The 13,367-nt window shown below is 39.7% G+C and overlaps 1 protein-coding gene and 1 long non-coding RNA gene across 3 annotated transcripts; both read left to right on the forward strand.

Annotated features, from left to right (window-relative positions):
- Window positions 1–3,436: 3,436 nt before the first annotated feature.
- LOC113650979 (zinc finger protein 850-like) lies at window positions 3,437–8,099 on the forward strand. 2 transcript variants are annotated; one of them, XM_047804303.1, is made up of 4 exons: window positions 3,437–3,631; window positions 4,768–4,864; window positions 5,421–5,529; window positions 5,759–8,099. In XM_047804303.1, exons 2-4 carry the CDS (start codon window positions 4,808–4,810, stop codon window positions 7,666–7,668), a joined length of 2,076 nt encoding a protein of 691 aa, XP_047660259.1. In that variant the 5' UTR covers window positions 3,437–3,631; window positions 4,768–4,807; the 3' UTR covers window positions 7,669–8,099. The 2 variants fall into 2 exon arrangements, with proteins under 2 accessions (XP_047660259.1, XP_047660258.1); XM_047804302.1 differs by having other exon boundaries at window positions 3,438–3,636.
- Window positions 8,100–8,357: 258 nt separating this feature from the next.
- Window positions 8,358–13,240, forward strand: LOC125139663. The gene is made up of 2 exons (XR_007138727.1): window positions 8,358–8,544; window positions 11,604–13,240. It is a non-coding gene; the product is annotated as an uncharacterized LOC125139663 (long non-coding RNA).
- Window positions 13,241–13,367: the final 127 nt, after the last annotated feature.

Consider the following 13,367-nt stretch of genomic DNA (forward strand, 5'->3'; position numbering starts at 1 on the left):
GTCTAGGTATTCATCGGGGAGATCGGGGATGTCGGAGGTGATCGGCATGGTGTCTATGGTGTTAAGCTGGCACGGCTCCACTTGGTCCCGGCGGTGTGTGGCACAAGCGCTGCCCCAGCCGGTCATGCGCAGGTCGGACCAGGAGATGGTCGGGTCATGGAGTCGAAGCCATGGTAGACCGAGGATGAGGGCGTGCCGGGGGGAGTGGATGATATGGAAGAAGAGGCACTCCTGATGCTGGTCCCCCACCTGCGAACGAGGGGAAGGCGTTCTCTCCCCATACAGCGGTGGCCCAATCCAATGCCTGACCCGTGAGCAGGGAGCAGACGAAGGCTATACGGCTGTCTTCCATAGCATACAGGGTCGGTTGCTGCGCCACGAACAGTGAACACTGCATCAGAAAGCCCCGGCAATATAAAGCTGGTGCTGGGGGAGTCGGTGCGGCGGCGACTCCTTGTAGCTCTTGTAGCGCTGCGGCGAGCTCCTGTGTGAGGCGTATCAGCTGCTGGTGATGACTGGCGAGCTGCGGGGCCTGACCGGTGATCTGAGTGGCGAGCTGAGCGACAGCTGCTGGATCCTCGGGCAGCGAGGTCTCCTGTAATGACGAGTATTTTAAAAGTAGTTCTGTTTTCTCTATAATTCTAGGGGCGATGTATTCCTAGAAAAGTTACAGAAAACAAACAGTTGTTTTTTTTGTGTGGATAAAAACAACACCTTAAATTTTTGCTGCTTATGAACAAGGACTTGGGGCATTTCAAAGAGCAGAAATGGGTTTAATATCATCATTCTTTACTTTGAAGATAGAAACATTAGTGTGAAAAAAAAGCCTTGTAAATAATCGCAATTTTATGTTTTTTTTTGTTATCATTCATGAATATATTGCCCCTAGTAGGCTAGAGAAAATAGAAATACTGAAACACTACAAAGTCCTGAGCTGTCGAATGTGACATGACAAAGAAATTCAATGCTGAACATGGACACAACAAAACTGGCATCAATAAAGTATTTATAGTGTAAACTGAAATGTTTGTAAGATGACGGTTGACATTTTTATATTTCCTTTGCAAAAATGAATTAATTTCCCCCTCAAAATCATGTGCGTTAGAACAAATATCCACCACATTTTGCTCCTGTCTTTTAATCTGCAGTGCACTAATTTTTTCTTGGCCGTACGACACCCTTACTGTCATACAAATCTGAGCTTAAACCCGAAGCCAAGTTTAGTTTTGAATTCTGACCTGCATCTCTGATCACTGGAGTCAAACAGATCGGTACTGAATGGAAACCTTCCACTGTATCACAGAGTTGTTGTTTTTTTATCTTCATGACTGCCTGCCCGCATTAGCTCCCTTCAGTGATTCTGCTAGATGTGGAACAGGTCAAGGGCGCTGCACCGACTGGCTCTGATTGGGTGTTATCTTGTCTAGGGGAAGCTGATTGTGCTAAATGCCCTAGAAATTCAAACATACACTTAGAGGTCACGTTTGTTTGTGTGTGACTGAGAACGTGTTCTGTTAATATGCACTTTTTATGTTTATGTCATAGTTTTATTCAGACAAAGTCAGTGTTTACTATTTAGTGGATTTTTATGTGCAGTTCTAAGAAATAAGGAAATGGAATATGAAATACTGAATAAAAAAAGCAGAAAAAGATTTAGAAAACAATATATATGTTCAAATGTCAGAGTACAGTTATGACAATGTTCTGGTGCATATCGTATCAGAGATTCGGCCTCATCAGGACTGAGCTCACGGGATAGTTTTAAATCTAAAGAACAATGATGGTACTTAAACTGTGTCTGCAGTTCATCAAAAAAATGCATTAAAGATTTCCAGTGGTTCCTAAAAAAAAAAAAAAAAGTTTTATGTTTAAACATTTTTTATTTTATTTTATTTCATTTAATGTAATACGTTGTCCCAAACAGTACCCATAAAAGAAGGTTATGTTGTGTTATGTTGCTGTTTAATTGTAATCCCCTGGTTTGGTTTTATTATTGCTTTTACTGGTAATGCTTCACCGATTTAACATTCCTCAGATATTGAATTGTTTTTGAAATGGTTTCATAGTTCATTGCAGTTAATGATATAGACAATGTGTTTAATATGTTGGCACTAAGTATTAGAGTATTCGAGTTCTTCCGGAAAAAAATCTTCTGGAAATTCCAAACAGACAGTAATAGAAGCTTAGGATTAAACTTCAAGAATTTGATGGAAAGTAACATGTTCTGGAAGCCATTAAGCCGATTTCCATAATGGTCCATCAGCTTTTTGTCATTTATTTTGGTCATGTCTTTCCAACATGGTCAGTAATATAGTATTTCCTTACAGTCAGTAAGAAACTTTTTTATATAACTAAAAATGAAAGAAAGACTTTTAATCTTGGAATCTTTAAAACATCTTTTAAACATCTTTCCCAGCAAAAGTGCTGTAGGTTTGTATTTATCTGTGTTTAAGCGGCATCTGATGGACGGCTGCCATCTTTGTTTTTAAGCTCGTGCCACCTTCTTCAACGTCAAAAAGTAGCGCCGACGACCAACTCACGACCCAAACGGAACTAGTTATAGTGTTCTGTCGCTACTCGATCTGTACCAGCAACACGATCGGTTCCGCGCATGTGCGAAATGACGTCACTTCTTGTCATCGCCGACGGCAGTTTCGGATATTAACGCTATCCTTACCGTTGTCATAGCACTTTATTTTCAAGTCTTACTATTTGCAACTCTTATTTGTCTGCCTTTCAACATTTAATAATATTGCTCGTTTAATGTCTGTTTTGTGTGCGTTTGTTTACTCTAACTTGTTTTTATGGTATTGTTGTCCTGAGCAATCACTAAAATAATATATACATTTTTTAAGGTTAATATGTGACACAAAATTAAAATATAGTTTACATCTTACACATAATTTGGGAAATACAGATGTTTACATTTACAAAAACACAGGACTAAACTGATTTATTCAACTGATTTATTCATAAATTAATGTGTTCCCTCCCTCCCGGAAAATAAAAAAAAACAAACAAACAAAAAAAAAACATGTGTGATGAATTCTCTGAGGCAAAGGATGACTTTATGTTTATTTTTCAAAAGGACATGGAAACATTTTTGTCCAACTCCATTGATAAAAAAAAAAGGCTTAAAGGTCAATGCCATGTTCCGTGAGTGAGGGAGGGAGGGAGTGAGTGAACAAATTAATTTATGAATAAATCAGTTGAATAAATCAGTTTAGTCCTGTGTTTGTAAATGTAAACACACACATCTGTATTTCCCAAATGATGTGTGACATGTAAACTATAGTTTAATTTTGTGTCACATATTAACCTTAAACATTTAATATATTATTAGTGATTGCTCAGGACAACAATACCATAAAACACGTTAGAGTAAACAAACTTGCACACAAAACAGACATTAAACGAGAAATACAAATAAAGCGCTATGACAGCGGTAAGGATAGCGTTAATTTCCGAAACTGCGGGTCGGCGATGACAGGAAGTGACGTCATTTCGCACATGCGCGGAACCGATCGTGTTGCTGTACGGATAGAGTAGCGACAGTGTCCTTCCGGATGGATACATTGTGGTTAAGAGGACGGTGCATGTCGTAGGTCGAAGGTCGCTCTGGACGATAAAGGTGAGGTAAGTGTAATAAAAATGTGACTTTAATCCTTATATTTACAACCGTATACGAATTTAAACTAATGTTAATGAAATAGTTAAGTGCAGTAACTGGAACGAACGAACGAGCATTATAATCGTATAATAAAGTGTTTTACAGCGTAAGGGATATTTCAAAAAGAGCGAATTACACGAATTACTTGAACATGCAATGTTTTTTTCTTCTTTTAATGTTGCACGACTTGTAGTTTCGTCCCCTCACGATTAAACACAACACATTTCTTTATGCTAACGATGTTAGCATAGTTTCCTCATAAATACGTGATGTATGATGTTGTGTTTTCAGTCTCTTCTCTTTTATCTATCTATCTATCTATCTATCTATCTATCTATCTATCTATCTATCTATCTATCTATCATTGATTACAATTGTTTTTCGACGTATGTTAAAAAAAAGGAAATTTAAAAGTATTACGTTAAAAAAAAGTGCTAACGGTTATATAAGCGCACGAGGCGGTTAGGGGTGGAGCACGTGCGTAGGGTTTGGACCTGGGCGTATTGGAGAAGGTTTTGTATTATTTGTTGATTATTTGTTTCGTTGTAGTTTTACAGTCGTATGCAAAAGTTTAGGAACCCCTAACAATTTTCATTTATACATCTTTGGGTGTTTTGGATCAGCAATTTAATTTTGATCTACTAAAGGACAAACTAACTGAAGGACACAGTAATACTTCAGTAGTGAAATAAGGTTTATTGGATAAACAGTAAATGTGCAACATGCCTCAAAACCAAATTAGACAGATGCATTAATTTGGTTGATTTGAATACCTGTAATTTACCTGTAACTACTTAGCACTGATTTAACTGGAACACACAATTCCAAATGAAGCCTTGAACTTCATAATCAGGTGCATCCAATCATGAGAAAAGGTATTTAAGGTGGCCAATTGCAAGTTGTTGTTCTTTTTGACTCTCCTCTGAAGAGTGGCAACACAGAGGCCTTAAAACAACTCTCAAATGACCTGAAAACAAAGTAAGATTGTTCAACATTATGGTTTAGGGGAAGGCTACAAAAATAAGGGCATCTGCTAAATGCTGTAAATGTAAAATGGAGGACTACAGTTCTATAAGTGTTTATGTATTTGCTTACAGTTCAGTGGGAATTATAAACGGTGTGAAATCAGTAGACGGTATGTCCGGGCGCGCGAGAGGAAAATCACGTGGCAGAGAGTCTGGGGCCCCAGGCGAGGTAAGGATGCACCATTTATACCGTTTTAAACTAATATTGATTGTTAAAGTTTCTGTTTCTGGGTGTGCATCAGGAAAAGTGCTTTAGAGAAACACAAGTTTTTAAATTAAAATTTTTATTTATATATTTTTTTGTTATTCATAAACATTGTGCTTGTGTTAAGTGATTTATTTTTTTTACCCTCACAACCTCAACAAAACAGTTTTTAGAATATTGTATGTTCTATAAAAGGTGTAAATTAATATTAGAGGTGTTATTGGTTGAAATTCATGATATGGTCGTATAGAAAAATCACGGTGTAGATTGACCACCTTAAAAACTCACAAGTGATCAGGAGAAGACCTTTCGTTTGTTATTGTGTATGATAAAAGATGGCTGGAGCGACGAGTCATAAAAATGTGCATGATGATTACACTGATTGCTCTGATATAACCGTTACTGAGGATAGTGTGGAGTAAGGGTAAGTGCGTAGTTGGTGTATATAGAAGGGGAGGGGGGGGGATTTTTCAGCATGAATTTGTATCCAAAGCTTCTAACACACCATGTTTATGCACAGCAACCACCTCTGCCTCAGAAGGAAGCTCAAGCCGCGTGGCCACCACCGCCTGAGAGAGAGCTCCAAGGGAGGGGAAGACAGAAATCTGCCCCCGTGGTGGCGGCAGAAGGTAGTTTTTAACTATCAATGTATCCTGAAGTTTAGCTGATCTCAGACATTTTTCCTGTCAGGTTAAATAATTGTAATAAACATATTATGTGCTTATTAAGTTCTAATAAATAGCCAATATTCTATAAATATTCATGCTAATAAGCAACTAGTTAAATGACCCTAAAATAAAGTGTTACTGTGCATGTTATGCATTAAACATGGTTAAACACACCAACATATTCTTACAGGAGAAAAGCTGTATCACTGCTTGGAGTGTGGGAAGAGTTTTACGTGGCAGAGGAGTCTCCAAATACACCAGCGCATTCATACAGGAGTGAGACCGTATCACTGCTCGGAGTGTGGGAAGAGTTTCACGCAGAAGAGTAATCTCCAAACACACCAGCACATTCATACAGGAGTCAGGCCGTATCAGTGCTCAGAGTGTGGGAAGAGTTATATTAAACAAAGTGATCTCCAAAGACACCAGCGCAATCATACAGGAGTGAGGCCGTATCACTGCTCAGAGTGTGGGAAGAGTTTTACGCGGCAGAGTAGTCTCCAAACACACCAGCTCATTCATACAGGAGTGAGACCGTATCACTGCTCGGAGTGTGGGAAGAGTTTTATGCGGCAGAGTAGTCTCCAAACACACCAGCACATTCATACAGGAGTGAGGCCGTATCACTGCTCAGAGTGTGGGAAGAGTTTTATTACAGAAAGTAGTCTCCAAACACACCAGCGCATTCATACAGGAGTGAGACCATATCACTGCTCGGAGTGTGGGGAGAGTTTTATGACAAAAAGTAATCTCCAAATACACCAGCGCATTCATACAGGAGTGAGGCCATATCACTGCTCAGAGTGTGGGAAGAGTTTTATTAAACAAAGTGATCTCCAAAGACACCAGCGCATTCATACAGGAGTGAGACCATATCAATGCTCGGAGTGTGGGGAGAGTTTTATGTGGCAGACTAGTCTCCAAACACACCAGCACATTCATACAGGAGTGAGACCGTATCACTGCTCGGAGTGTGGGAAGAGTTTTACGCGGCTGAGTAATCTCCAAAAACACCAGCGCATTCATACAGGAGTGAGACCGTATCACTGCTCCGAGTGTGGGAAGAGTTTTATTACACAAAGTGAACTCCAAACACACCAGCGCATTCATACAGGAGTGAGACCGTATCACTGCTCCGAGTGTGGGAAGAGTTATATTACACAACGTGATCTCCAAAGACACCAGCGCATTCATACAGGAGTGAGACCGTATCACTGCTCGGAGTGTGGGAAGAGTTTTATTACACAACGTGATCTCCAAACACACCAGCGCATTCATACAGGAGTGAAGCCGTATCACTGCTCGGAGTGTGGGAAGAGTTTTATTACACAAAGTGAACTCCGAACACACCAGCGCATTCATACAGGAGTGAGGCCGTATCACTGCTCGGAGTGTGGGAAGAGTTTTACACGGCAGAGTAGTCTCCAAATACACCAGCGCATTCATACAGGAGTGAGACCGTATCACTGCTCCGAGTGTGGGAAGAGTTTCATTACACAAAGTACACTCCAAATACACCAGCGCATTCATACAGGAGTGAGACCGTATCACTGCTCGGAGTGTGGGAAGAGTTATATTACACAACGTGATCTCCAAAGACACCAGCGCATTCATACAGGAGTGAGACCGTATCACTGCTCAGAGTGTGGGAAGAGTTTTATTACAAAAAGTAATCTCCAAATACACCAGCGCATTCATACAGGAGTGAGGCCATATCACTGCTCGGAGTGTGGGAAGAGTTTTAAGCAGCAGAGTAATCTCCAAACACACCAGCTCATTCATACAGGAGTGAGGCCATATCACTGCTCGGAGTGTGGGAAGAGTTTTACACAGCAGAGTAGTCTCCAAACACACCAGCGCATTCATACAGGAGTGAGACCGTATCACTGCTCGGAGTGTGGGAAGAGTTTTACATGGCAGAGTGGTCTCCAAAGACATCAGAGCATTCATACAGGAGTGAGGCCGTATCACTGCTCAGAGTGTGGGAAGAGTTTCATTACACAAAGTAAACTCCAAACACACCAGCGCATTCATACAGCACATACAAAAGATTGTCCTTTTCCTGTCTGGAATATTTTATTTATAAATACAATATTTTAAAAAAAGGTGTTGCTAATAAATGTATTACCTTCTTTTCAGATAAATAAATTAAAAAAATTGCAGTCTGTGGCATGTTTTTTTTTTATTTTATTTTTTTACATGTGATCGCCCCCTATTTTCATGATTTTCACCTAGATGACATACCCACCTAAAAAGGGGCACAGCTCCCACATTGACACACAGAGGTGAGCCTGGTCTCTGGAAAGAAGACAATCTCTCATAGAAAAAGTTTGAAGTCAAAAGACTCAAAAATGGATTTTATATGAATTTTTTTCTACAGACATGTCTGTCGGTTGTTGTTTTTCTTGTTTACTGTATAACTTTGTATAAAAAGGCTGCATGCTCAGTTTAACCTGTAACCAGACACCCTGAGGCGAAGTTTGAGAATTGCGCAATAAAACCTTTGCGCATGCTCTACTGCGCACCCCTCACAGATGTGTCATGTCGTATATCGTTTGAAACGTCTCCTTATTGGCTAAAGAGCTGTAAAGCTCCCGGATCATGAGATTGCTACTGGAGGGAGTAATTGTCAATCAAAAGCAGGGTGTTCCACATAGGATGGAGAGACATCATTGGCTTCTTAGCTGCGTATCTCTGCACCACGGGCACCGATTGGCTCGTGAGAGGGCTTGTTTGATTCGTTGGACTCTGGACTACAAATCTGACACCCAAGTGTAGTTTTATAAGCCTCCAATGAGAAGTGAGAGCCGAGAGAATGGACGGAAGTGAACTACTGTTTACAGTTTTCAGTCAGAAACGTAATTATTGTGAGGCGAGCAAAGCCCATTTTCCAAATTTCCTTAGACTCTTGGGGATTTATGAAAAATATTTGTTTAAGAAATAATTACCCCAGTGAAGAAAGGGAAGAGTTTAAAGGTAAGTAAACAAACCGAACTAGTGCGCCTAGTTCAGGTGACTATCAACTTGGATTTAATTATTATGACTGCTACAAATCATATTATGCTTTGTGTGTGGGCCTAAGGGAATCCTGAGAGTCTAAGCTTTCAAACAGTATATAATATAACCATGTATTTAGAGGATTTAATGCTTAAAAGATACAATGAAGTCACATAAGTGGTTTTATACCATAAATCCTGTAATATTTTAACGCCATTTTGGGGTCATTTGGTCAGAGATTCTACACAGACATTATCATTGGTAGGACTACAGCCATTATCGCCTGTAGTTTTTTTGTCCTACCCGTTTTCATAAATTCTGTGCAATGCATTGGATGCTAAATGTACTGTCCAATCGTCGTGGGGATATAAGATAGTTCTAAACAATCCGAACGAAGGAAGGCGGGACTAGTCTGAATACGGGTGGGAAAACAAACATAAGAGTAACCGCGAGCACAAACACAGCAATGCGAGGACGGAGCGGAGAGAGGCGGAGGGCGACAGCTGGATTGTGACTGGAGCGCTGATGGTAGGAAGTAGCGTAGTATCCGGAAGCGATCCGGAAATGGAGGGAGAATTGGCTGATGAGGATAGTGGAGGTAATGAATGGAAATTGATAGAAACTCGGAAAAGAAAGAAAAATTGGGGACAAATCTCAGAAACGGAAAGTGAAAAGGGAAATCACCAGACAAGAAGGAGGAAAGAAGAGTATAAAGTTTTGCTGAAGTTTGCTACCGAGTCCGTAAATGTCATAAACCCATTGAAATTAACAAAAGCACTTAAAGAAAAATTAGGAACAGTTGAAAGTATAAAGACATTGAGGGATGAAAAACTGATTTTGTTCTGTACAGATGATAGACAACAAAAAATGGCCCTGGGTCTAAAATCACTCCTTGGACACAAAGTAGTGTGCTCAATCCCAGAAGAGAAGACTTGGGTTAGAGGTGTAATAACAGGGATCCCAACTGATGTTTCAGCTGAGAAAATCTTAAGAAATATATCTGGGGCAACAGTAAAGGATGTCAGGCGGCTCAAGTGCCTTAGAAATAATGAGAAGACTGACAGCCTTTCAGTAATGTTAAACTTTGATGAGAACAAATTGCCTGAGAGAGTATATTTAGGCTTTATGAGCTACAATGTCAGGCCATGTGTTCCCCCGCCGCTAAGATGTTACAAATGCCAAAAATTTGGCCACGTAGTGGCAGTTTGTAAAGGAAAACAGAGATGTGCACGGTGTGGAGGTGAGCATGAATATGGTAAATGTGGGCAAGGTATTAAACCAAAATGCTGTAATTGTGGAGGAGAGCACAGTGCAGGATATGGAGGTTGTTCAGTAAGGAAGAATGCAGTGAAAATACAAAATATCAGAGTGGCAGAAGGAATATCATATTCTGAGGCTATAAAGAAAGTAAAACAAGCACCCAAAGTAATTGAAACAAGGACAACAGTACCACAACAAAAGGCAGTGGCGAAAGAGCAAAGTAAAGAGAGTGAAGTGATTGTTGATAAAGTCTCATTCGTAGCATTCATAGCAGAAGTGGTGAATTGTTCCGCCCAAACTGAAAGCAGGACAGAGAGAATTAAAATCATTATTAGAGCGGCAGAAAAGTACTTGGAGTTAGAAGAAGTTACAGTAGATATGATAAATGAAAAGCTTAAGTCACAAACAGTAATCAGTCCGACAGAAAACAGTCAAACATGTGGTGGTACATAATGGTGTTAACAATAATGCAATGGAATGCAAGAAGTTTAATTGCCAATGGTCAAGAATTCAAAAAATTTATCGCAAATCAAGAAAGTAGTCCGGACATTATATGTGTTCAAGAAACGTGGCTGAAACCTCAATTAAATTTTTTAATTCACGGTTACATTTCAATCAGAAAAGATAGAAACAAAGGAAATGGTGGTGGGGTAGCAACATTTATTAAACAAGATATTGGGTATAGAAAAGTTGAGGTAAATGGGGAGCAAGAGGTTGTAGTGGTGGAAATATGGGAAGGTGTATATAGTATTAGAATAATTAACTTTTACAATCCATGTGACCGGTTAAGCAAGGATAAGCTAGAAATTATTGGAGGAAAAGGAAGTAATAAAGTGGTGTGGTGTGGTGATTTTAATGCCCACAACACGTTATGGGGGAGTAAAAACACAGATAGTAATGGACTGATTGTAGAAGACATGCTCGATTGGGGAGGATTAGTGTGCATCAATGATGGTGGCTATACAAGAGTTGATTTGTCACAAGGAAAATATTCAATATTAGACTTAACTCTAGTCTCTGAATGTTTAGCAAGAAAATGTGATTGGAAAGTATTGAATCACAGTACAGTTGGGAGTGATCATTTCCCTATCAACAGTACGATCGGTTTAGATGTAGCACAAATTGTGACGGAAAGAATGCCGAGGTGGAAATTTAAATCAGCCGACTGGGACAAATTTAAAGAGGTGTGCAGTAACAGAATGTCAGCGCTTTAATTACTCAGTTAGTGAAGAGTAAGTAATTGTGGAACAATCCCAACTCGATGTGTGTTACAGCTGTAGGTCACTACATAGAGCGCGAGGGGAGGGAACTTTGTGCTAACCCCAGTGCTCATGACAGGACATAAGGGTCATGTAGTCTGTAGCTGTGACAACTTACATGTGGGTTTATCTCTATAGCCACACAAATATAAACAACGTTTAATATATAAATATATTGTTTAATACTAAATCTATTTAGTATTATTCTTATTATAGAATTATATTGACGTCATTATAGAAAGTTTTATTTCTAAAACTGAGGTAATTAAAATGGACTTTTGAGATGAGAGAAAATAAATGTATAATCGTTGAACTTTGAGTATTTTTATACTTATCTATCTCTCTCTTTATGAAGTTTCCATCTCCAGGACACATTAAGTTTTAAGTGCACATGAAATGTTCATGTCAGTAAAGCTGGGTGTGATTTCTATAACCTTATCACTCAATTAAATAAAGTCACAATTGTATTGTAAAAATGTTAGTACACTTTACTGAACTATAGTTTCTCCTCTTTTTTAGGGAGCCCGCCTGGTCACTCCTTGGAGAAAAGAAAACAAGACCCGCAAATCCGTGATCACGAATTCGTCCCCTCAGTTTATAAACCGTACTCACGGATTATTAAACTGTTCCCTCAGTTTTACAAAGCATGCGCATGAGGTAACAATCCGTGCTCTCAGATTTGTAAACTGTACCCTCAGGTTTTGTAATCCGTACCAACAAATTCATAAACCGTGCGCACGCTTTCGCAATCTGTACCCATGGTTGTGCAGACGGTACTCACTGATTTGTAGCCCCTCCCTCATTTGACACCTGAAGTCCACAAGCACAACAGCTCCACAAACAACGTGTTTAAACTTCATATTTTTTTTATATATGATAGAGGGTTGGATGACCGTACTTCAAGAGGAGAAGGTAAAAACCAATACAATACGAATAATGCACAGATTCCTTGGCTTAATACAATTGTATAAAGTTATTTAATAATAACATATTAACCAAATAAGTATTTAAATAATTATATAAAGTTGCAGAACTATTTAAAATTGAATGCTACTTTTAAATGCATGAATGAAAGTAGCAACTGATTAAACTAGATTTGCAAAACCTCCGTAATTTTGCGTAAAATCCTTGGACCTCACACCTACCAGCACCCCTACAGCTCCATTGTTTTCCTGCTTTTGTTGTGCAAACGCCCCCATCACCTGTGAGGCCTGGCTCATTTGCATTTGTTCACTCAGAGTAGCTCAGATCCAAGGCAGGCCAAACCTCTGTCTGTGACGGAAATCTGAGTCAGGCCGCACAGGTGATGGGGCGTTTGCACAACAAAAGCAGGGCTGAAGAACTGTGAAAATCTCAACAGGGGGGGAAATCACACCTCGGGACCCGCACCAGAAAAAAAAATCCAGTAAACCTAGTGTTAAAATATTATTTCTTAAAATATCTCATCTCCGCAAGCATTGTGACACTCCGGGAGCTTGTGAAGATTGCGGGAGCTGACCTGTCGAAATTGGAGGACCTGGCAGCGTGTATGGGAATGCGGTCCCTGTGTGTTGTCTGTCAACTCTTACACCACAGGAGGTCCTCCCTAACATCTGAGGAGTGTGTTCAGCTGAAGGACTATCAGTATACAGAGACCGGTCCTGCAGAGGAGGAACCCTTTTCCCAGCTGAACATCGCTCCTGACCTCGACGGGTGTGAAGGTCCCCTCCTGCAGTGCTGGGGCGAGGGGGAGATGGACTTTGGGACAGTGTCGGGGAAGCTGCTCTACAGAGCCAGTGTTAAAGTTTTAAATAAGAATAAACTGAGTGTGAGGGTCGACACCCCATGGAGAAATGTACTTGGTTTTAATAATGATATTAAACCAGACTGGAGACACTGTACAAACTACCGTTAACCAAAAAGACTGCCGACCTCCAGTGGAGGATTTTACACTGTATTCTCTCTGTGAACTTTTATCTCTGTATTAAACCCTGATGTTACACACAACTGTCCTTTCTATTCACAGAGACAAACTAAGCTTGGCACCAGAGCTAAGCTAATGATGATGATTATTATCAGTTAACCTAATTTATTTGAATTTTATTTATTTATTTATTGAGTCATGCTGATTGTTTTTTAAGTGACTTGTGCAAATAAAGGATCTCTCTACACTCAGAGCATCATGGAATAACAACAAATTGGGTTTTTTCATCTAATAAATAAACTATGAATTACTCCAACTATTTATAATGTAACAAAAACACAGTGAAATAAAATACATTCCCATAAACAAAAAACACACAA

This window comes from Tachysurus fulvidraco, chromosome 19, assembly GCF_022655615.1.
Source record: "Tachysurus fulvidraco isolate hzauxx_2018 chromosome 19, HZAU_PFXX_2.0, whole genome shotgun sequence".
Classification (NCBI taxonomy): Eukaryota; Metazoa; Chordata; class Actinopteri; order Siluriformes; family Bagridae; genus Tachysurus; species Tachysurus fulvidraco.

Excerpts from the sequence above, each read along its gene's own strand:
- LOC113650979 (XM_047804303.1), top strand. The coding sequence starts at position 4,808 with ATGTCCGGGCGCGCGAGAGGAAAATCACGTGGCAGAGAGTCTGGGGCC. Across the intron at positions 4,865-5,420 it reads AGTCTGGGGCCCCAGGCGAG|CAACCACCTCTGCCTCAGAA; the intron begins GTAAGGATGCAC and ends GTTTATGCACAG. Across the intron at positions 5,530-5,758 it reads CCCCGTGGTGGCGGCAGAAG|GAGAAAAGCTGTATCACTGC; the intron begins GTAGTTTTTAAC and ends ATATTCTTACAG.